Source organism: Bombina bombina, chromosome 7 (genome assembly GCF_027579735.1).
Source record: "Bombina bombina isolate aBomBom1 chromosome 7, aBomBom1.pri, whole genome shotgun sequence".
Classification (NCBI taxonomy): domain Eukaryota; kingdom Metazoa; phylum Chordata; class Amphibia; order Anura; family Bombinatoridae; genus Bombina; species Bombina bombina.
This window is the reverse complement of record NC_069505.1, coordinates 456,440,250-456,465,101: the sequence shown is the minus strand read 5'-3', so window position 1 is coordinate 456,465,101 and position 24,852 is coordinate 456,440,250. Positions and strand designations below refer to the sequence as shown.

General features: G+C 42.8%; 1 protein-coding gene across 1 annotated transcript; it reads left to right on the top strand.

Annotated features, from left to right (window-relative positions):
* Positions 1–35: 35 nt before the first annotated feature.
* LOC128636436 (gastrula zinc finger protein XlCGF71.1-like) lies at positions 36–939 on the top strand. The gene is made up of 2 exons (XM_053689449.1): positions 36–51; positions 178–939. Exons 1-2 carry the CDS (start codon positions 36–38, stop codon positions 852–854), a joined length of 693 nt encoding a protein of 230 aa, XP_053545424.1. The 3' UTR covers positions 855–939.
* Positions 940–24,852: the final 23,913 nt, after the last annotated feature.

Genomic DNA, 24,852 nt, shown 5'->3' with positions numbered 1-24,852 from the left:
AAAATGTGTGCTTCATATCCATTTAAGCCTTAAGCATGGAGCTGGGGAAAGGTATAGAGATCATAGCCTGCCCCTTACTCTTGTGGTAGACACTCTTGCCGAGCAGTTAAAATGTCCTCAATATATAATTGTGTCATTAATAAATAACGTTACTCCCTTTGTATTTCTTATGAACAGGTGAATTTACAAACTGCAGTAATCCTAGTGATGGTGAAAGTACAGATACTTGCTTCAATCTTCTACAAAATCAAATAAGTGACGGGAGAAATGCATGTTCTGAATGCGGGAAATGTTTTTCCACTAAAACATTTCTTTCTAACCATATGAAAAGCCATACTGGAAAAAAATCACTTTCATGTTCTGAATGTGGGAAATGTTTTATTGACAATTCAACGCGTATCACTCATGAGAAAATTCATACAGGAGAAAAACCATTTTCATGTTCTGAATGTGGAAAATGTTTTACTCAGAAAGCACATCTCGTATCTCACCAGAAAACTCATACAGGAGAAAAACCATTTTCATGTTCTGAATGTGGGAAATGTTTTGCTTGGAAACCATCTCTTATTACACATCAGAAAAACCATACAGGAGAGAAACCATTTTCATGTTCTGAATGTGGGAAATGTTTTGCTAATGAAATATATCTTAGTAATCATAAAAAAATTCATACTGTAGTAAAAGCATTTTCATGTCCTGTATGTGGGAAATGTTTTAAACAAATATCAGCTCTTACGAAACATCAGAAATATCATACAGGAGAAAAACCATTTTCATGTTCTTTATGTGGCAAATGTTTTATTGATAAATCAATTCTTAAAAGGCATCAGACAATTCATACAGGGAAAAAATGATTTCTGTGTTCTGGATGTGGAAAATTTATTTTTAATGACACTATGAGTCCACTGATCATCTTAATTACTAATGGGATATTCACCTCCTGGTCAGCAGGAGGAGGCAAAGAGCACCACAGCAGAGCTGTTAAATAGCTCCTCCCTTCCCTTCCACCCCAGTCATTCTCTTTGCCTACGTTAGTGATAGGAAGAGGTAAAGTGAAGTGTTAGTATAGATTCTTCAATCAAGAGTTTATTATTTTTAAAGTAGTGCAAGATGGTGCTGCTTTGTCCTGGGGTGTAGCTGTAGTCCATATCAGTCTTTTCAGTAGAGCATTGATGGCTTTAGAGCAATGGGAACTTGTGGGACATAATTCTCACTGCGCCTCCCATATATTATTGCTGCCCTAACCCTGAAAACCTGAGGAATATATATTCAGTAATTTCTTTTTCTTCCCAGGTCCATGTCCATGTGGGGGATAGGACCCCTCAAATCTGGTGACCTGCCTTTGCTGTCAGGAAGACATATGAGGTAAGTGCTTGTTTTTTTTTCCCTGGGACACTTAGGGGAAAAAGAGCACTTTATTATACTTCATTACATTACATAAAGGGCTTATGGTTGCAGGGCAAACGTATAAGGCACTTTATTAAAGGGACAGTCTAGGCCAAAATAAACTTTCATGATTCAGATAGAGCATGTAATTTTAAACAATTTTCCACTTTACTTTTATCACCAATTTTGCTTTGTTCTCTTGGTATTCTTAGTTGAAAGCTTAACCTAGGAGGTTCATATGCTAATTTCTTAGACCTTGAAGCCCACATCTTTTCAGATTGCATTTTAACAGTATTTCACCACTAGAGGGTGTTAGTTCACGTATTTCATATAGATAACTTCACGTGCACGAGCACAGTGTTATCTGGGAGCAGGCACTGATTGGCTAGACTGCAAGTCTGTCAAAAGAACTGAAAAAAGGGGCAGTTTGCAGAGGCTTAGATACAAGATAATCACAGAGGTTAAAAGTATATTAATATAACTGTGTTGGTTATGCAAAACTGGGGAATGGGTAATAAAGGGATTATCTATCTTTTAAAACAAAAAAATTCTGGTGTAGACTGTCCCTTTAAGGGACAAGAATGCTCTCAGAGTCTGACAGCGTGTTACAGGCACTGGGGCTGGGAGATACGCACTTGAATTGTGGTTCCGTATCATGGCGTTCATTTTAATATGATATAACATCCGGGAGAGTGTTGTGACGGTTAGCCACGCCCACAATGGGCGGATCTTCTGTATTGCGCGCCTTTTCTCTGTGCCTCTATCTGAAAACACAGTGAGACCGAATAGTTCCTCTGCCTAGAAACGCATGTTTTCTAACTAGATCAGGCATTTCTAGGTCTGGAGGGTTGCTGAATCGTTCCCCTATCGATTCCGGATTGATTGCTAGAAGGCAGTTAGAGGCTCCGGTCTTGCAGTCAGGTAGGCACCTCAGCAGAGCTGCTGAGGTGTAGGGGTGTCATTTTTATTTGTGTATGGATGTTTGAAGACGGTTTTTCTCACACGCAGTAAAAATGTTACACTTCTAAATTTAAAGAGACAGTAAAGTTTTTTTTTTTACATTCAAACTTTTTGTGTAAAAATTAAAGTTTTCTATTGCATATTTATATTATTGTGATTCAATATGGACCTAGGAGACTTGCAAAGTGTTATTTGCTCCTTGTGTTTGGATGCAAATGTGGAACCACCAATCGCTTCCTGTCCCTCTTGTATTAAGAGGACTTTAAGTTATAGGGAAAAGATTTTTCCTGAACAAAACTTTTCAAAGGCCGATGCTGTCCAAGAGTCTTATAAAGAGATTCAAGGTATGCCCCAGCTTTCTCCCCAAGTGTCCCAAATTTTACCGCCCGCTCAAGTAGTGCCCTGTACTTCTGCTCTAGCGCCCGCTGGAGTTATCTTAAAAGACATAGCTTCTCTCATGTGTTCTACAATTTCTGATGCATTGTCTGCTTTCCCAATGTTGCAGGGCAAACGTAAGAGGAAAACCAGACATTCAGTAAGTGAGGTTTCTGATGCAATTGTGGAAATTTCGGAGGTACCCTCCCAAGGACCTGAAGAGGAGGGTAATGCGGTTCCATCTGAAGGTGAAATTTTAGATTCAGAAAGTTCATTGCCTCTGACGGACTCGGAGGTTGTAACTTTTAGGTTTAAACTAGAACACCTCCGCCTGTTGCTCAGGGAGGTTTTGGTTACTTTGGACGACTGTGACTCCACGGTAGTGGTTGCTCCTACGAAGTCTAGTAAATTGGACAGATATTTTGAAGTTTCTTCTTACTCAGATGTATTTCCTGTTCCATAGCGAGCTTCGGAGCTCATTACTAAGGAGTGGGAGAGGCCAGGCATACCCTTTTCTCCCTCTTCTATTTTTAAGAAGATGTTTCCCATAGCCGACTCATTCAAGGAGGCTTGGCAAACAGTTCCAAAGGTGGAAGGGGCTGTTTCCACCTTAGCCAAGAGAACTACTATTCCCATAGAGGATAGTTGTGCTTTCAAAGACCCTATGGACAAAATGTTAGGTTTACTTAAAAAGATTTATGTTCACCAGGGTTTACAATGAGACTTCTTTGGAGGAGATCCAAGACAGGATAAAAGCTCTGAAACTAGCTAATGCTTTTATTAGACGCTTCCCTTCAAATTATTAAACTGGGAGCTAAGATTTCGTGTTTCTCTATTCTAGCATGCAGAGCCTTATGGTTAAAACCTTGGTCTGCGGATGTGTCATCTAAGTCTAAGCTTCTAGCGATTCCTTACAAGGGGAAGACCTTGTTTGGACCTGGCCTCACGGAAATTATCTCTGATATCACGGGAGGTAAGGGTCATCTCCTCCCTCAGGATAAGAGAAACAAACAAAAAGGACGACAGAGTAATTTTCGTTCCTTTTTGAAATTTCAAGCGAAATTCTTCCTCTTCCTCCTCTAAGCAGGAACAATCTAAACCTACATGGAGACCCAACCAGTCTTGGAATAAGGGTAAACAATCCAAGAAGCCTGCTATTGAATCCAAAACAGCATGAAGGGCATGTCCCCAATCCGGGACCGGATCTAGTAGGGGGCAGACTTTAGTTCTTCGTTCAGGCTTGGGTTCTAGACATTCAGGATCCCTGGGGAAATAGTGTCTCAGGGATACAAATTGGAGTTCAAAAGTTTTCCTCCCAGAGGCAGATTTCTAGTTTCAAGATTATCTGCAGACCAGACAAAAAGAGAGGCGTTCTTACATTGTGTAGGAGACCTCTCCACCCTGGGAGTGATTGTTCCCGTTCCAGTACAGGAACAGGGTTAGGGTTTTTATTCCAATCTGTTCGTGGTTCCCAATAAAGAGGGAACCTTCAGACCAATTTTAGACCTCAAGAGTCTAAACAAATTTCTCGGGGTTCCGTCCTTCAAGATGGAAACTATTCGTTCCATTCTTCCCTTAATCCAGGAGGGTCAATTTATGACAACAGTGAATTTAAAGGACGCGTACCTAGATGTCCCTATTCACAGGGATCATCACAAGTTCCTAAGGTTTGCCTTCCAGGACAAACACTTCCAGTTCGTAGCTCTTTCTTTCGGCCTGGCCACTGCTCCCAGAATTTTCACAAAGGTTCTGGGGTCTCTGTTGGTGGTACTTCAGTCACGAGGCATTGGGGTGGCGCCTTATCTGGACGACATTCTAGTCCAGGAACCATCTTTTCAACAAACAAGATCCCACACTGACATAGTGTTATCTTTCCTGAGAGCTCACGGGTGGAAGGTAAATTTGGAAAAGAGTTCCCTAGTTCCAGGCACAAGAGTCACCTTCTTGGAAACCATATGTCTATGAAGATTTTTCTGACAGAAGTCAGGAAATCAAAGATTATCGATACTTGTCTAGTCCTTCAGTACACTCCTCGGCCATCAGTGGCTCAGTGCATGGAGTTAATTGGGCTGATGGTGGCAGCAATAGACATCATCCCGTTTGCTCGTTTCCATCTCAGACCTCTGCAGTTGATCATGCTCAGGCAATGGAACGGAGATTATGCAGACTTGTCTCCCTGAATAACTCTGGAGCAGGAAACAAGGGGCTCTCTTCAGTGGTGGTTGTCTCTGGATCATCTCTCCCAGGGAAACTGCTTTTTCCGGCCATCTTGGGTGATTGTGACAACAGACGCCAGCTTTCTGGGGTGGGGAGCAGTCTGGGGCTCTCTCAAGGCTCAGGGAGTTTGGACTCAGTCAGAGTCTGTTCTTCCTATAAACATTCTAGAGTTGAGGGCAATCTTCAATGCCCTTCTGGCCTGGCCCCAGTTAGCCTCACTCCGGTTTATCAGGTTCCAGTCGGACAACATAACTTCAGTGGCTTACATCAATCATCAGGGAAGAAACGAGGAGTTCTTTAGTGATGATAGAGGTAGCCAAAATAATCCAGTGGGCGGAAGTCCACTCTTGTTGCCTATTGGCGATCCACATTCCAGGGGTGGACAACTGGGAGGCGGATTTCATGAGCAGGCAGACGTTTCATCCGGGGGAGTGGGAACTCCATCCGGAAGTGTTCTCCAACCTGATTCTCAAGTGGGGTCAACCGGAATTGGATCTCATGGCATCCCGACAGAATGCCAAGCTCCAGAGATACGGGTTGAGGTCCAGGGACCCCCAGGCGGAACTGATTAGATGCTCTGGCGGTCCCTTGGACCTTCAGTCTGGCATACCTTTTTCCTCCGTTTGCTCTTCTTCCTTGGGTAATTGCTCAAATCAAACAGGAGAGGGCTTTGGTGATCCTCATAGCACCGGCCTGGCCTCGCAGGATTTGGTATGCGGATCTGGTGGAGATGGCATCTCTGGCACCTTGGAGACTCCCATTGAGGAAGGACCTTCTGATTCAGGGACCCTTCCTTCATCCAAATCTAGTTTCTCTAAAGCTGACTGCTTGGAGATTGAACGCTTAATTTTATCCAAGCGGGATTTTCTGAATCGGTCATATTGATAATTCAGACTCGTAAGCCTGTAACTAGAAGGATTTACCATAAGATTTGGCGTAAATATCTCTATAGGTGTGAATCCAAGGGCTACTCATGGAGTATAGTTAGGATTCCTAGAATTTTGTCTTTTCTCCAAGAAGGTTTGGAGAAGGGTTTATCCGGGAGCTCCCTAAAGGGTCAAATCTCGGCTTTATCTATTTTATTACACAAACCTCTGGCGGATGTTCCAGATGTACAATCTTTCTGTCAGGCCTTGGTCAGGATCAGGCCTGTGTTCAAACCAGTTACTCCTCCATGGAGTCTGAATTTAGTTCTCAAAGTTCTTTAAGGGGCTCCGTTTGAGCCTATGCATTCCTTAGATATTAAGTTATCTTGGAAAGTTTTATTTCTTGTAGCTATTTCTTCGGCTCATAGTGTCAGAGCTCACGGCATTGCAGTACAAGTCTCATTACCTTATTTTCGATTCAGATAAGGTAGTTTTACATACTAAATTAGTTGTTTTTGATTGGAACATTAATAAGGAGATTGTTGTTCCTTCTTTGTGTCCTAATCCTACTCAGAAAGAACGACTTCTGCACAATTTGGACGTGGTACGTGCTTTAAAGTTTTACTTACAGGCGACTAAGGACTATCGTCAGTCTTCTTCTTTGTTTGTGATTTTCTCAGGAAAACCTAAGGGACAGAAAGCTACGGCTACTTCTTTCTTTTTGGCTGAAGAGCATCATATGTTTTGCAACCCAAGAGGGTTGCGGCTCATTCCACGAGGGCTGTTGCTTCCTCATGGGCATTCAAAAATGAAGCTTCTGTGGAAAAGATTTGCAAGGCTGCAATTTGGTCCTCTCTTCACACTTTTTCAAAGTTTTACAAATTTGACACTTTTGCCTCGGCTGAGGCAGCTTTTGAGAGAAAGGTTCTTCAAGCAGTGGTGCCTTCGGTTTAGGTTCCCTCCCGTATCATCGGTGTATTCTAGCTTGGGTATTAAATCCCATTAGTAATTAAGATGATCCGTGGACTCATTGTGTCTTAAAAAAGAAAAGAAAATTTATGCTTACCTGATAAATTTATTTATTTTTTGACACGATGAGTCCACGGCCCGCCCTGTTCTTGTAAGACAGGTTGTTGGTTATTATAAACTTCAGACACCTCTGCACCTTGGCTTTTCCTTTCTTTCCTTAACTTTGGTCGAATTACTGGAGTGGGAGGGAAGGGAGGAGCTATTTAACAGCTCTGCTCTGGTGCTCTTTGCCTCATCCTGCTGACCAGGAGGTGAATATCCCATTAGTAATTAAGATGATCCGTGGACTCATCGTGTCAAAAAAGAAATACATTTATCAGGTAAGCATAAATTTTCTTTTTATCCAGAAATCAAAACTTATTACACTTCAGAAAATTAATATTAAAATAAATCATGGAGATCAGAGCTTAACATCTTAAAGAGACAGTGTACACTAATATTTTCTCCCCTTTAATGTTTTCCCAATTATCCATTTACCTACTGGAGTCTATTCAATTTTGTACAAATAGTTTTTCCATCTTCCCACCTATACTAAACTTAAGTCCTGGTTACAAAACAAGTAAACAAAATGGTTCATATAAAATAATGCTCCCAGTTGTTGTCTGTGCCAGAAAAATTCTAACATATGTATTCTCTAAGTTCTGGCCTTTGAATAAACAGTAAAAAAAAAAAAAAAAGATAATGAGGACTTTAGTAAATAAATAGACATAAGATAATGAGGTCTGCTTTCCCTGTTAATTCAACCCATTTCATTGGATTGTGGTTTCAATTAGCAGAAGCAGCAATTTTAAGTACAGAATTCTATCCTAAAGGTGTAATTTCCCATACAATTTAAACTCCGCAGCTAGTATACACATCATTATAAACACATTTACCAGAAACCAATTTTACAGTACACTGTCCCATTAAGTAAGTAGAGTGACATGGAGTCATCATTCATACAATGTCTAGAGAGTTTATGAAGACTACATGTTGTCCTCTGGGGGGTGCACATTTAATGCTGTTTGAAACCCCCCTCTGCATCTCAAGTGGTTACCAGATGGGCCAGTCAGTGTGTTTGTCATTCCTGGGGAGATCAGAGGTCCATATATAGGTTTGAATAGCCAAGTAAACACCTGCTGTAAGTAAAATGCATTTATTTGAGTAGAGATTCATGGGATGGAGCCTCTATGTTTAGATTAAAAGACTATGTATTGATAAACCCTTATTTAAAATGTAGGTATTGGGTGTATTTTAATCAGGTGATCACTGAAGTAACAACATTTCCCTCAATGGAATTTAATTGATCAGGTGTATAGGTGTACAGGGTGAGTGTTAACATCAGAAGTGGAAGAGGTTTACAGAAGCCCTTGGGGTAGATTTATTAGGAGGCGAGTAGACATGGTTCGCTGTAGGGAATCATGTCCGCTCAACCTCGCCAAATACCGACAGCATTTATAGTGAAAATGCTTGTGCAATGCAGCCCCCCTGCTTATTCGCTAGCAGAGGGTGTCAATTATCAGGATGATTGCAGTCCGCCACATAAAAGGTTGTGGAGAAGTTAAGGAGCAGGTCTCACGAATGCTGCTTCTTAACTTCCGTTTCAGGCGAGCCTGAAACTTCAGACGTAGAAAGCAGCATCCGCTGCTTGATAAATCTACCCCTTGTCTGGATAGGATGGCTCCTGTATCTACATAAAAAGTGCTGAAATATAACAAAATATATTGCTTTACTTTTGATCTCCAATTGATAATTTCGATTGTATTTTTTTAATCTTGTTTACTGAAATTGTAATATAAATGTTTTTTGTCGCACCTTTTGTATATTTCTAATTTCATATTTACATAAAATAAAGGTATTTAATCTGCTAGGTCTGAAGGAAAAAAAACAACTATCATTTGTGTGGGTTTTTCACAAAAAAATAACTTCAGCGGTTAAGGGGTTAAATAGATGTTAAACACTTTTAGATTCTAATACAAAATGTTTTATGTGTATTAAAACTGTCAAAGGGAAGAGGGGTCACAATACTGCATAAAAAAGCCCCAGACTGTCTGCCAGTACCTAAGATGATGGGGGAAAAGAGAGCTATTTTGTAATGTAGGGATTACCCCCGTGATCCATCCCATGCGATTTACCATTTAACTAATTAACCCCTTCACTGCTGGGAATTTCAGCTGCAGTTAGCGGCCTTCTAGTTACCATAAACTAAAAGCAAAGCCATATATATCTGCTACTTCTAAACAAAGAGATCCCAGAGAAGCTTTTACAACCATTTGTGTCATGATTGCACAAGTGATATGTAAATAATTTCAGCAAGAACCACATTTTTTTTTTTAGACAAAATTTAAACCAGATTTTAAGAGATAGAGAAGGATCTTTATTTAGAAGATCTTTTTCTCTTTTGTTCAAATCAAGTTAAATTTATTTAAATAGAAAGTAAGGTGTAGAATTGGCATATATTAAAGCTTCAACTTAGTAGACAGTCCGCTATAGTCTACACATAAAGAGAGCTCTTTAAAGGTTAGTAACGACAGCTGGGATAAAGTTAGTAAAATGCATGCTTAATAAATATCCAGCGATAAACTGTTAGAAGCCAGACTCCTTGAAAAACATCTCATTCTTTGAGATTCTTTTGGTGTCAGAGACTTTCCATGCGTTTATAGTTGTAACAAGTATGCACACAACACACTGCAGAAATAGTTCATAGACCAGACAGGCGAGTGTTACCTTCACAACTCGGCATAAACGGCTTCCTCCTTTGTAACCACCAGAGTTAAACAATTATTGTATTATACCTTTTTTGATGCCGCCACTCTCACTGACCAGTTGAAATACTTGCGTCGGACCACGTTAAATCACCATTCTCAAGGTCCTCAGTTCCTTTGTTTAATTGCAATGGTCTATGATCAACTTTCTACCAGTCGGCTTATATTTTGGCTGATTTTCCAAGGATAAAGGTGCCGCAAAGGATGTCACAAAACTGCTTATTTCCATCTTAATATGAGGAGACTCCACGGCTTCATTCCTTGTGGGAAACACAGAACCTGGCCACCAGGATGAGGCAAAGATACCCCAGCCAAAGGCCTAAATACCTCCCCTGATCCCCCAGTCATTCTTTGCCTTTTGTCACAGGAGGATGGCAGAGAAGTGTCAGAAGATTCGGAGTAGTCTTATGGGGGTAGTACCCTTTGGGATGGGATTGCAGTTTTAAGTAGTTTTGTCAGCCTCTTAGTGAGAGCACTGACGAATGTTAGGGTCTGGAGATGCAGGGAGAGTCTTTTTGCGAAACCATCCAGACTCGTATTAACAACTCCTAAGCAATCAGTGTTGACGAGTTTCACTGCCTGCTTCTATCACTCAAGTCCATGTCAGGTGCGATGCTACAAGAATGTCAAATTGAGAGGCTGTGTGTCTGTTCCACGGCGGTGATTCCGGTAAGATCATTTTCATTTTACACTTGTATGCTAACGCAAGAAGACAGGGTCACAGTGTAACTCCTTTATCTGTATGGAATCAAAGGTTAATATCTCCGGAAGGGGATTATTGAACAGGGGGGATTTACACATAATTTGCTTTATGTTTTAGGCTGTGACATGTGTAAGATGAGGCTCAGGCAGATGTTGCAACATTCAGGTTTTACTCTCGTTTTCGGATAACTGCGCAGCCTGTTAGATTTGGCGTGCTTTTTTCAGAAGCAGTGGCGGTCCTGCATGGCACACCATGTGACCGTGTGTGGACTCCTTGATTTTCTCTTTCCTGACCGTGCAGTTTACAGGAGAAGAAGCGGTTTCTCTGTGGGGCCTGGGTCATAGAAGGTGGTGAGTGCCCCAGCCATTGGGGGTATAAAGGTGCCATTTTTTTGAAAGCGCAAGCTATGGAGGACTCTTATACGTTAGAGGGTACTCCCCTCTTTACCTAAATCTAATACCTGTTTTTTTTGTGAGGAGGCTACGGTATACCCGCCTGCTCAATTATGTTCCACATACCTTGATAAAGAACTTATATCTAAGAAACCCAAGATGTTTAGTACCACTGAGCCGTCCACCTCTGAGGAGTCTCCGTCCCGTGAGGTGCGTTCCCTGCAGTCATCTCCTACTACACATGCAGCTTCCCATTGCACTGCTAATCCTCCTTCGGAAAGGGGACCTTTTACTGCCAGACTTTACTGAGCAGCTACAAACGGCAGTGTCTGCGGCCTTTAGTGCTTTACGTCGCCCTGCTAAGCGCAAGTGAAAGGTCAAATATTGCTATTCTTCCCAGGGGTCATCTGCCAATTTGTTGGATTTATCCGATTCTAGATTTTCAGCTGATGAGGATGCCTCTGATACTTCAGAGGAGGCTCTTTCTGGGTCGGAATCTGCTGCCTCTAAACCTCTGGCTGCGGAGGAACCAGATTTTAGATTTAGGATCGAGCACTTACGCTTTCTGTTTAAGAAAGTGTTTGCTACGTCAGAGGTTCCGGAACCTAAATTACCCGAGGCACCTTCTATTCCTAAACTTAACAAGGTTTATGAGGACAGGATGGTGCCACATACTTTCCTGGTTCCCGCAAAGATGGCAAATATTATTAAAGGATTCCAAAACTTTGACTTTTTCGTTGTCTAAATTTAATAAAAATTGTATCTATAAACCTTCATTAGCCAAACTTACCCACTTAGAACGTAAAGCGAGCGTTAGAAGATGAATAAATTAATATTACATTTCTGAAAAAACGTCATGGAAGCCAAACCCCCGTTTCTGCTGCTTCGCGATTTCATGCATCTCATTATTGCTTGTATTCGTCTTGCGCATATAACGCTTAGATACCAGACGTAACCAAAACAAGTTACTGGCAACACGCATGCGCTTTTCAAATAAGATCGATTGAATAGGTACTCCTATTCACACTGTATCCGGCTTGATTACAAGCTAATCCTTCTAATGCAATAAGCTATGCCGTCTAATGCTTATCTACCAGCGTAATTTATTGCCTTTTATTCATCAAACCACAATCTCAATTAGTTACTGATTGTATAGAATTTCTTTTTAAAGACACGATGAGTCCACAGATCATCATCCTTACTTGTGGGATATTGCCTCCTAGTCAGCAGGAGGAGGCAAAGAGCACCACAGCAGAGCTGTTAAATAGCTCCTCCCTTCCCTCCCACTCATTCTCTTTGCCTGCGTTAGTGCTAGGAAGAAGTAAAGTGAGGTGTTAGGTTAGATTCTTCAATCAAGAGTTTGTTATTTTTAAAGTGGTGCCAGAGAGTACTACTTTGTTCTGGGGTGTAGCCGTAGTCCATATCAGTCTCTACAGTAGAGCTTTTGGTGGCTTTAGAGCTATGGGAACTTGTGGGACATAATTCTCACTGCGCCTCCCATTTTCAGCTGCCCTATATCATTCAGCCTGAGTTTCTTTCTGACTCAGCATGACTTTATCTTTCAGGCCAATGTGAGGGAGAGGACCTCTCAAGCTTGGGAACTGCCTTTCTGCTAAGCAGTGTTTGAGGTAAGTGCTACCTTTTCTGGGATTTAATGAGTCTCAGTGTTGTTATCTTAGCACTATGGCACATAAGGGGTTAATGGAGCCAAATTTTCTGAATATAAAGTCTTATTTGGGCAGTAATTTGGTGCAGGCACTGGGGCTAGAGTTAGTTTGCTCATTTTATTTTCAATGGAGGGCTCCGGTGGTTTCACTTTGATTTTTTTTTCTCTACAGGGAAACATAGTGTTGCAGCACGTCCACGAAGGGCAGAACTTCCTGTTTTTTTGGCGCCTCTGCTTGTAGCGTTATTGCCAAGCAGTTGCAGGCTTTAGTTGGGCTTTACTGGTTTCTGGGCTAGAGCAGCATGTAAACAACTTTTCATGCGCTTTTAGCACAGATGCGTCTCTAATCCGGTCCTTTTGACAGACTGCAGTAGCGGATCATTTGCTTCTGGGATCCGGTAGCATTGGTTAAGGTAGGAGCACCTCAGCAGGTTGCTGTGGTGAAGAGGCTTACTTATTTATGTTTTCTGTTTGTTATTTTACTATAGCAAAATTGGCATTTTTTGACTGAGAAAGAAAAAACTTTGAATTTAAAGAGACAGTAACGGTTTTTGATAATTTTATTTTATTGCTTTTTCCAGTATTTTTTCTCCTTAATATCAATATTTTTGTGAAAAGATGGATCAAGATGAGGTGCAAGGAGTTACATGTGTTTTATGTCTTGATGCAAATGTGGAACCACCAATCCCTTTCTGTCCTACATGTATTGAAAGGACTAAGTTCTAGGGATAAAATTTTTACTGAGCCAATCACCTCTCAGGCAGATGATTCAGAGGTTGCCTCTTTCCGATTTAAACTAGAACACCTCTGTCTGTTACTTAGGGAGGTGTTGGTTACCTTAGACCAGTGATTTTCAACCCTTTTTTTGCAGTGGCACACTTTTTTACATTAAAAAATCCTGCGGCACACCACCATCCCATATACATACACACATACATACACTGTACTGTGCTGTCATGCCATGCCTTCTACAATCTATACATGACATACTGACATTCATTCACAAACGATCATAATGATTGTGAATAAATGTCAATATGTCATGGTTGTAAATGATGCCTGATGAGCCTGTCACATACCTCCCAATATTTCAAAATTTGAAAGAGGGACACCCCCGCACTGGGAAAAGTCGCCTCACCCGTGCACCGGGAAAAGTGTCATCTGTGGAGCACAAGATTATATGTGGAGCACCTCCCTCTTCCTCTCCAGTCCACCAGTCATGTCCCTTGTGCTGAGAAGGAACGTGAGTGACGTGACCTGGCTGGAACTGTTCTGGAGGAGGAGCAAAGCTGTGCCAGCATGCATGTGGGATTGAAGTGTCGCGTGGTGCTGAGTGTAGAGCCGGCACTAGGCACCTGTTGTAGTGGGTGGGGGTTCCTTCTAAGTGTGAACACGGGTCGGGGAGGCGAACTGTCACTGCGCAGTTACCCTTAGTCATCTCACTCAAAATAAAAAAACGGCCCAGAATAAAAAACAAGCAAAATTTAAAAAATATGTCACACTGTTGTCAGTCTGCCGCGGCACACCTGAGGATCTCTCACGGCACACTAGACGACTGTGATTCCACAGTAGTAGTCGCTCCTGTGAAGGCGAGTAAATTGGACAGATATTTCGAAGTTCCAACTTTCTCAGATGTTTTTCCAGTTCCTAAGCGAGCTTCGGAGATTGTTTCTAAGGAATGGGAGAGACCAGGTCTATCAAAGAAACTTGGCAAACGGTTCCTAAGGTGGAAGGGGCTATCTCCACCTTAGCCAAGCGAACTACTATTCCTATTGAGGATAGCTGTGCTTTTAAGGATCCCATGAACAAGAAGTTGAAGAGTCTAGTTAAGAATATTTATGTTCACCAGGGTCTGCTGTTGCAGCCGGCTGCTTGCATTGCTACTGTCACTAGTGTGGCAGCTTATTGGTTTGATGCTCTGTCTGAGTCTCTTAAGTCTGAGACTTCTTTGGAGGAGATCCAAGATAGGATTAAAGCTCTGAAGTTAGCCAATGCTTTTATTACAGATGCCTCTCTGCAAATTACTAAATTAGCAGCTATGAGTTCAGGGTTTTCTATCCTAGCCCGCAGAGCCTTGTGGTTAAAACCTTGGTCTTCGGACGTTTCATCTAAGTCTAAACTTCTAGCTATTCCTTACAAGGGAAAGACCTTGTTTGGATCTGGTCTGAAGGAAATTATCTCTGACATCACGGGACGTAAGGGTCATCTCCTTCCTCAGGATAAGAGAAATAAACAAAAAGGACAACAAAGTAATTTTCGTTCCTTTTGCATTTTCAAGAGCAATTCCTTCTCTTCCTCCTCCAAACAGGAAGGAAGCTATTCGCAATCTAAGCCTACTTGGAGACCCAACCAGCCTTGGAACAAGGGTAAACAGTCCAAGAAGCCTGCTGCTAACTCCAAAACAGCATGAAGGGCATGCCCCCGATCCGGGACTGGATCTGGTGGGGGGCAGACTTTTTTTCTTTGTTCAGGCTTGGGTGCGAGATGTTCAGGATCCCTGGGCTATAGAAATAGTGTCCCAGGGATACAAACTGGAGTTCAAAAATGTTTCTCCTTGAGGAAGATTTCTTCTTTCAAGATTATCTGCAAACCAGATAAAAAGAGAGACGTTCTTACATTGTGTAAGAGACCTCTCCTCCCTGGGAGTGATTATTCCCGTTCCTGTACAGGAACAAAGGCAGGGTTTTTATTCAAATCTGTTTGTAGTTCCCAAGAAGGAGGGAACTTTCAGACCTATTTTAGACCTCAAGAGTCTGAACAAGTTTCTCAGAGTTCCATCTTTCTAGATGGAAACTATTTGTACCATTCTTCCATTGATCCAGGAGGGTCGATTTATGACGACAGTGGACTTAAAGGATGCATATCTACATGTTCCTATCCACAGAGATCATCACAAGTTCCTAAGGTTTGCCTTTCTGGACAGACACTTTAAGTTCGTGGCTCTTCCTTTCGGGCTGGCCACGGCACCCAGAATTTTCACAAAGATTCTGGGGTCTCTGCTGGCGGTTTTAAGACCGCTGGGCATTGCGGTGGCACCTTATCTAAACAATATTCTAATCCAGGCGCCATCTTGTCAACAAGCAAGGTCCCATACCAACATTGTACTATCCTTCCTGAGAACTCACGGGTGGAAGGTAAATCTGAAAAAGAGTTCCTTTAATCCCGAAAGCAAGGGTGACTTTCTTGGGAACTGTAATCAATTCTATATTCATGAGGATTTTTCTGACGGAGGTCAGGAAGTCAAAGATTCTAGATACCTGTCGAGCCCTTCAATCCAATCCTCGGCCGTCCGTGGCCCAGTGCATGGAAATAATCGGACTGATGGTGGCGGCAATGGACATCATCCCATTTGCTCGGTTTCACCTTAGACCTCTGCAGTTAAACATGCTCTGGCTGTGGAATGCAGACTTGTCTCCTCGAATAACTCTGGAGCAGGAAACAAGGAACTCACTTCAATGGTGGTTGTCTCTGGATCATTTATCCAAGGGAACATGCTTTCGCAGACCAACCTGGGTGATTTTGATGCCAGCCTTCTAGGGTGGGGAGCTGTCTGGGGTCCTCTAAAGGCTCAGGGAGTGTGGACTCTGGCGGAGTCTGTTCTTCCTATAAACATCCTGGAACTGAGAGCAATTTTCATTGCTCTTCTAGCCTGACCTCAGTTGGCTTTGGCCCAGTTCATCAGATTCCTGACGGACAATATAACGACAGTGGCTTACATCAATCATCAGGGAACGAGGAGTTCCTTAGCAATGACAGAGGTAGCCAAGATAATCCGGTGGGCGGAAGCCCATTCTTGCCATATGTCAGCGATCCACATCCCAGGGGTGGACAACTAGGAGGCGGATTTTCTGAGCAGGCAGACCTTTCATGCGGGAGAGTGGGAACTCCATCCGGAAGTATTCTCCAACCTGATTCTCAAATGGGGTCGGCCGGAGTTAGATCTCATGGCATCTTGTCAGAATGCCAAGCTCCCGAGATACGGGTCAAGGTCCAGGGATCCTCAGGCGGAACTGATAGATGCTCTAGCAGTTCCTTGGTCCTTCAGCCTAGCATATCTTTTTCCTTCGTTTGCTCTTCTTACTTGGGTCATTGCTCAAATCAAACAGGAGAAGGCATCAGTGATCCTCATTGCTCCGGCGTGGCCTCGCAGGATTTGGTATGCCGATCTGGTGGACATGTCATCCCTGCCACCTTGGAGACTGCCATTAAGGAAGGATCTTCTCATTCAAAGACCCTTCCTTCATCCAAATCTAATTTCTCTGAAGCTGACTGCTTGGAGATTGAACACAGAGACCTTGATTCAGGTGTGTAAGCCTGTAACTAGAAAGATTTACTATAAGATATGGCGTAAATATCTTTATTGGTGTGAATCCAAGGGCTACTCATGGAGTAGAGTTAGGATTCCCAGAATTTTGTCTTTTCTCCAAGAAGGATTGGAGAAGGGTTTATCGGCAAGTTCACTAAAGGGTCAGATCTCTGCCTTATCTATTTTGTTACACAAACGTCTGGCTGATGTCCCAGATGTTCAATCCTTTTGTCAGGTTTTGGTTAGGATCAGGCCTGTGTTCAAACCAATTACTCCTCCATGGAGTCTGAATTTAGTTCTTAAGGTTCTTCAAGGGGCTCCTTTGAGCCTATGCATTCCTTAGATATTAAGTTATCTTGGAAAGTTTTATTTCTTGTTGCTATTTCTTCAGCTTGAAGAGTGTCTGAGCTTTTGGCGTTGCAATACAATTCGCCTTACCTTATTTTGCATTCGGATAAAGTTGTTTTACGTACTAAACGGGTTTCTTCCTAAGGTTGTTTCAGACAGGAACATTAATCAGGAGATTGTTGTTCCTTCCTTGTGTCCTAATCTTTCTCAGAAGGAGAGACTAATACATAATTTGGACGTAGTCCATGCTTTGAAGTTTAACTTAGAAGCAACTAAAGACTTTCGTCAGTCATCTCTGTTTGTAATTTTTTCGGGAAAATGTAAGGGTAAGAAAGCTACGGCTACCTCTCTTTCTTTTTGGTTAAGGAGTATCATCCGATTTGCATATGAGACTGCTGGACAGCAGCCTCCTGAAAGAATTACGGCTCATTCCACTAGGGGAACCCTCATTCCACTAGGGTGGTTGCTTCCTCATGGGCATTCAAAAATGAAGCTTCTGTGGAACAGATTTGCAAGGATGCAACTTGGTCTTCTCTTCACACTTTTTGAAAATTTTACAAATTTGATACTTTTGCCTCGGCTGTTTTTGGGAGAAAGGTTCTTTAAGCAGTGGTGCCTTCTGTTTAGGTTCCCTGTCTTGTCCCTCCCTTATCATCCGTGTACTCTAGCTTTGGTATTGTTATCCCACAAGTAATGATCCGTGGACTCATCGTGTCTTTAAAAAGAAAATTTATGCTTACCTTAGCTTTTCCTTTCTCTTCCTAACTTTGGTCGAATGACTGGAGTGGGAGGGAAGGGAGGAGCTATTTAACAGCTCTGCTGTGGTGCTCTTTGCCTCCTCCTGCTGACCAGGAGGAGATATCCCACAAGTAAGGATGATGATCTGTGGACTCATCGTGTCTAAAAAGAAACAACTTTATCAGTTAACCATAAATTTTCTTTTTTATATTATATCAATTATACACTTGCTGCATTGAGCTTGTGGTTTGAAATACACATGGTCTATTGGGTAATATTGAAAAACTCACATTTTTCTTTAAATTGTAATCACAAGAATATATATTGTGAGCATATTAATTCTATAATATGTACTGAATTAATATATACTCAATTAATGCAATAAGTGAATTGAGGATCGTTTATGCACAGTATATTATAGATGTGCAGTTCCGTTTTTATTGGACCTTCGTTTGTAAAAGAAATAGTATTAGTACGCATACAAATTTACTTGTTTTGAAAAGTCTAATTTTGAAAACTGTATATAACAAAATAATCAATAAAAATGAGAGCGCAATAAAATTTAACAATGTTTAAAAACAAGGAGTTTGAAAATACGGTAATAGTAAATAAATCCTTGAGTAATTACATAAACTACTTATATCCTTATGAAATGCATTTTAAAATATTAGAGGTTTCATTCATCATTATTCGCCTGAGGAAATATTTATGTATTTAAATGCTCGTTAAAGTAAGGGTTATTCTTGCAGCGTAGCTTAACATTCTTACCTTGTCTATTCCTGTGTAACAACTGTTTGGATTCAGGTTCAGTCTGTGGTGTAAATGGAAGGTGACCTATGTAATGACGTTTCAAGATGATCGCCCATGCGCATTACTCTTGAAGTCGGACATCTTGATAACTCAGGTTATCGTACACGATTCGTGAAAGAAAAATAAGATTAGATTGGTGGGTTTGGAAATCAATAAAATTTTGGAGCTGCATAACTAGAGTATGGTAAAAATATGACACGCAAAGCTAATTACAAATATGATTAAAATATATGTATTTAAAGGTTTGTTACATTTTTTTCATCGTTTAGTGTCCCTTTAAGAATGAATGGTAGAGACTTAGATCTTCTTTTTTCCCTTCTTTTTCCTTTAAGAAATTGTTCCCGGTTTCAGACTCTCAATTAGAGTTGTGGAGGTCTGTCCCTAAGTGCTAAGCGCACTACTATCCCACTTGAGGATAGTTTGTCATGTAAAGAACCCATGGATAAGAAGCTAGAAACCCTGTTAAGGAAGATGTTTCAGCACACAGGATATTTGTTTCAGCCTGCAGCGGTGGTTGCTGCGGTGGCTGGAGCAGCTACCTATTGGTGCAACTCTCTATCGGAGATAGATCGAGGTGGAAACTCCACTCAACGAGATCCAGGAAAGAATTAAGGCCTTGAGGGTAGCTAATTCTTTTATCTGTGATGCAAACATGCAGATTATTTGTCTGGATGCCAAGACATCTGGGTTTTCTGTTCTAGCCCGTAGGGCACTCTGGCTGAAGTCTTGGTCTGCGGACATGACTTCAAAATCTAGATCACTTTCACTTCCATTTAAGGGCAAGATTCTTTTCGGTCCAGGCCTGGACTCAATCATATCCACGGTCACTGGGGGCAAAGGTGCCTTTCTACCGCAGGATAAGAAGAATAAACCTAAAGGACAGGGTCCTAATTTTTGTCCCTTTCGTTCGGATAAATCCAAAATCCAGCAGCCCTCTGCGAAGCCTGAACAGTCCAAGGGAACTTGGAAACCATCTCAATCTTGGAATAAGTCCAAGCAGAACAAGAAGCCCGCTGAAACAAAATCGGCATGAAGGGGTGGCCCCTGATCCGTCGCTGGATTGTGTTGGGGGCAGACTATCTCTTTCTGGAGGCTTGGCTGGGGGACATGCAAGATCCTTGGGTTCTGGAGGTCATCACTCAGGGTTACAGAATAGGTTTCAAATCTCATCCACCCAGGGGCAGATTCCTCTTATCAAACCTGTCTTCAAGACCAGAAAAACGAGAAGCTTTTCTAGGGTGCATGAGGATCTGTCCTTCCTGGGAGTTATTGTGCCGGTACCTCTAGCAGAGAGAGGTCTGGGATACTACTCAAACCTTTTTGTGGTCCCAAAGAAGGAGGGTACGTTTCGCCCGATTTTGGACCTAAAGTGCTTAAACAAGTTCCTATCGGTCCCATCGTTCAAGATGGGAAACAATAAGGTCTATTCTGCCCTTAGTTCAAGAGGGACAGATCATTACTACGATAGACTTGAAGGATGCTTACCTTCATGTGCCAATACACAAGGATCACTTCAAGTTCTTAAGGTTTGCTTTTTTGGATCAAAACTTCCAGTTTGTTGCTCTTCCTTTTGGTCTTGCTACTACCTCGAGTCTTTACAGAGGTTCTGGGGGCTCTGCTTGCGGTGGCAAGATCCAGAGGTATTGCAGTAGCATTCAAGAGCTCTTCTACTTCTTCGATCTCATGGATGGAAGATAAACTTAGAAAAGAGTTCTCTGGTTCCCAGTACCAAGGTGTCTTACATAAACCATCAGGGGGGAACAAGGACCTCCGTAGCAATGAGGGAAGTCTCTCAGGTTCTGGAATGGGCGGAGGCCCACAACTGCTCGCTGTCAGCTATCCACATTCCTGGTGTGGACAACTGGGAGGCGGATTTCCTCAGCAGACAATCCTTTCATCCGGGGAAATGGTCTCTCTATCCCGAGGTGTTTGCAGAGATTTGCATCAAATGGGGGACGCCGGAGATAGATCTCATAGCATCCCAACTCAATACCAAGCTACCCAGATACGGGTCACAGTCCAGAGATCCCCAGGCAGAGCTTATAGTTGCATTAGCAGTGCCTTGGAGGTTCAACCTAGTTTACATTTTCCCGCTGTTACCACTTCTCCCTTGGGTAGTGGCCAGCATCAAGCAGGAACAAGCTTCGGCTAGTCTAATTGCTCCATCGTGGCAGCGAAGGATGTGGTTTGCGGACCTGGTGGGGTTGTCCTCATCTCCTCCATGGGTTACCCTGTCGCAGAGATCTACTGAAACAGGGTCCTTTTGTTCATCACAATCTAGATTCTCTGAGGCTGACTGCGTGGAGTTTGAATGCTTAGTCATACCTAAAAGAGGTTTTTTTGAGAGGGTGATTTAATACTATCATTTAAGCTAGAAAGCCGGTCACCCGTCGCATCTATCATAAGGTGTGGAGGACCTACTTATTCTGGTGTGAAGAGTGTGGATTCCCCTGGCACAAGGTCAGGGTGTCCAGGATTCTTTCCTTTCTCCAAGATGGTTTGGAGAAGGGACTTGCCGCTAGTTCCTTATAGGGACAGATTTCAGGTCTGTGTTATTGCACAAGAGGCTTGCTGAGCTTCCTGATGTACAGTCTTTTGTTCAGGCTCTGTCTAGAATCAGGCCTGTGTTTAGACCTTCTGCTCCTTCTTGCTGATAAGGCTGTTCTTTGCACTAGGTTGGGTTTTCTCCCTAAGGTTGTGTCTGTTCGCAACATAAATCAGAAGATTGTGGTTCCTTCCTTGTGTCCTAATCCTTCTTTGAAGGAACGATTACTTCATAATTTGGATGTGGTTCGGGCCTTGAAATTCTATCTTAAGGCTACGAAGGATTTTAGACAGACTTTGTAATTGTTTGTTGTCTATTCTGGAAAGTGTAGGTTTTGCAGGCTGTGGTGCCCTCAGAATAGGGTCCGCCTCTCTTTTACCCTCTCGTTTTCATTCAGTGTCCTCTAGAGCTTGGGTATATGTTTCCCACAATTCTCAGATTGAGCCTACTGCTTTTGATGAAAGTTTTTTTTTACCCTCTCGTTTTCATTCAGTGTCCTCTAGAGCTTGGGTATATGTTTCCCACATTTCTCAGATTGAGCCTACTGCTTTTGATGAAAGTTTTTTTTTAAAAAAAAACTTAATTATTTTGTGGTTTAAAAGGGTGGGTGTAAAAAGAAGCAGAGCCCCCATCCGAAAAAGGATACGAAACAACCCGCTCCTGCGCAACTGAAAACTGTGCAGACCAAAGACACCACTATAGGCTGCAGAGCAGTGGAACATCCTTCCTGAATCCACCCTTCTGAGCAAAGAGAACCCAAGGATCCAACTCCCCCAGAGGGTTCAGAAAAACACCCGACCCTAAAATGCCTACTAGCCTACAAGGAGCAACAGTTACCCTGGAGACAACAGCAACCTCCTGCAACCTGGATAGCAAAGCTAACCGTACGCCAAATAACTGACCAACAGAACCCCACCCCTACACAAAAGGAAGGATGGACCACCAGACCCGCTTGAGAAAAGCGACCAGACCCCAGGGAAAAACCCCAGAGACCTGAGGACACAATCCCTAATGGCAAGCCCACCGGCATCAGATATAAAATAGTAAGTAATCGCAGCTGAGTACAAACTCATTGACTGCAGCTTACTAGACAGACAAGCTAGACACTATGCCATCTATGCTCAATAGCTTGCCAGCAGACAAGGTAAATAACCGCAGCTGCCCACAGCAAAACTTCCCCTTACTAGACAGCAAAGCTAGTCCAAGAGAGACAAGAGTCCCTGAGAAAAACGCGAGACAGGGAGCACATGTCCCCAGGACACCCAACCAATCTACAAAAGAGTGTACAGGCTCAGAACGCCCAAAGAGTTGAGTGACCAGCGAAAATCCTAGGACTGAAAAGAATACAGACCACCAATACTGAGAGCAACCCCTCGAGCCCCCTTAACACAATCAGCAAGGCGACTAACAAGCCCAACCCATGCGCTATGACAAAGTCTGCAGAAGACAGAAACCAAGGGGAAAAGGAGGTCAAACTGAGCTATCGCTAGTCCTAGACACGAAAGCGGAGCAGGAGAAGGGAACCCCTTAACAAAAAGGCCCAAAGCCCATCCTCCACAAAGAAATTAAAACGAAAATACCCCAGACTCCCTAAAAGGGACACAATAGGACCCATCCTGACCCAACCCCAAATCCCAGGGGCAAACAGATAGGATAAAGAGCTAGAACCCTAGACTCTTCCCCAAGATTCCCGACAGAATCATAAGGAGGAAACCAGACTTCCGTAAGTCAGCGCCCAAAGCAATGCCCCAAGCCGACCAGCTAAAGGCTATCTCGACGAGGCAAAAGAACCTCGAATCAAAATCCAAGAAGGACACAAGAGATGCTGCGGGTATTTTTCGCAGTACGAGTCAGTTAGGGGAAAAAACCCTAATCAGTAGGGCACAGGACTCCAAGAACAGAGTCCACCAAGGGCCCAAACCCTCAAAGGGCGATAAAGACGCCCAGGCCACCAGTGACACCACTGGACAAGTCAATCCAAAATCCCATCAGAGCCTAAAAAGCTCCCAAGAGCAGAGGTAGAGGACTTTGACCACCTCCACATGACAGCCTAAACTACACGATGGCAAAAACTCTAGGAGAACCATCAACAGTAGCTCAAATGGGCAGAACTGCTTCACACGGTAAGGATCACACCCCTCAGATCAGGGATGCAAAAGGACGCAGCGGGATACCACCGTTCCCAACGTCGGGTGCGGACTGACCCAGGCCAGCCCAAGCGTTTCCTACATCCAGACCCAAAGGTCCAGAAAAATAGTTTAAACTTTTTATTTATTTATTCTTTTCTTTATAGAAAAACAAATAACTGAACAAGAGAAATCAGCAGGTCTCGCCGGGCTAGCCAGACGTAACATGTGTCACTAACAAGTAACAGGTCACCGGAAGAAGTCCGGGAACAACTTCCATAGAAGAACATAAATCAAGCAATCCCAGAATTCCTCTAGGGAAAAAATAATCCGGACTGGATAAAAGAAAAACAAGGGCACCCGCAGGCATCCGCCCAGAAGGAACTATGCCTCCGCCGGAAACCTTAACCTCCAGAAAAAAAAACTGGGAAAGTTCACAGTAGAACAACCGAGGAAACATCCCCACTAGCCTATCTCAAAGAACCTTGCGAGAACTGAGAAGTCCTCAGACCATAAAGGAAAGGATCCCCCAATAAGTAAAAAACCCGTCTTAATAGGACACGCAGCCTATAATGGAAAAAACAACAAGGGGGAACAAACACCCCCGGGGGAAAAATTATAATGCCGTTCACGGTCTGAACACCCGGAATAGGCAGGCAGGCACATAACTGCAAGGAAACTTTAGGGTCCTGTAAGCGAATCAACGCCATTAAAATATTAAATCGCAAATGTGCCACCAACTCCGGAGGAAACAATCCACCCTGTGCGGAGGGGACATCGACACCGGGGACCTCAAAAGTAAAAGGAGTATGCGATTGGGAAGTTGTCTCCTGAGGGCAGAGCCCCCAGAGGCAGATGGCTCAGAAGGCCCAGGGTCCCCCGAACCCGGCGAACTATCCAGGCACGAGAGACAAGATTGGCAGACTTGCAGTAACAGGGCCAAATTACGGTCCTCATCCGAGGACGACTCAGAATTACAATCCTCATCCGAGGACGACTCGGAAACGGATATAAAAATAGTCCCAGCATTGGAATCCTGCATGGCTTAAGACTGCACAAAATAAATAGAGATTTGAAAAAAAAAAACAGAATTTATGCTTACCTGATAAATTACTTTCTCTTACGGTGTATCCAGTCCACGGATTCATCCTTACTTGTGGGATATTCTCATTCCCTACAGGAAGTGGCAAAGAGAGCACACAGCAGAGCTGTCCATATAGCTCCCCCTCAGGCTCCGCCCCCCCCAGTCATTCGACCGACGGTTAGGAGAAAAAGGAGAAATCATAGGGTGCAGTGGTGACTGTAGTTTTACAAAGATAAATTTGAACCTCACTTAATTGCCAGGGCGGGCCGTGGACTGGATACACCGTAAGAGAAAGTAATTTATCAGGTAAGCATAAATTCTGTTTTCTCTTACTTGGTGTATCCAGTCCACGGATTCTTCCTTACTTGTGGGATACGAATACCAAAGCTTTAGGACACGGATGAAGGGAAGGAACAAGTCAGGTAACCTAAACGGAAGGCACCACTGCTTGCAAAACCTTTCTCCCAAAAATAGCCTCCGAAGAAGCAAAAGTATCGAATTTGTAAAAATTTGGCAAAAGTATGCAGTGAAGACCAAGTTGCTGCCTTACAAATCTG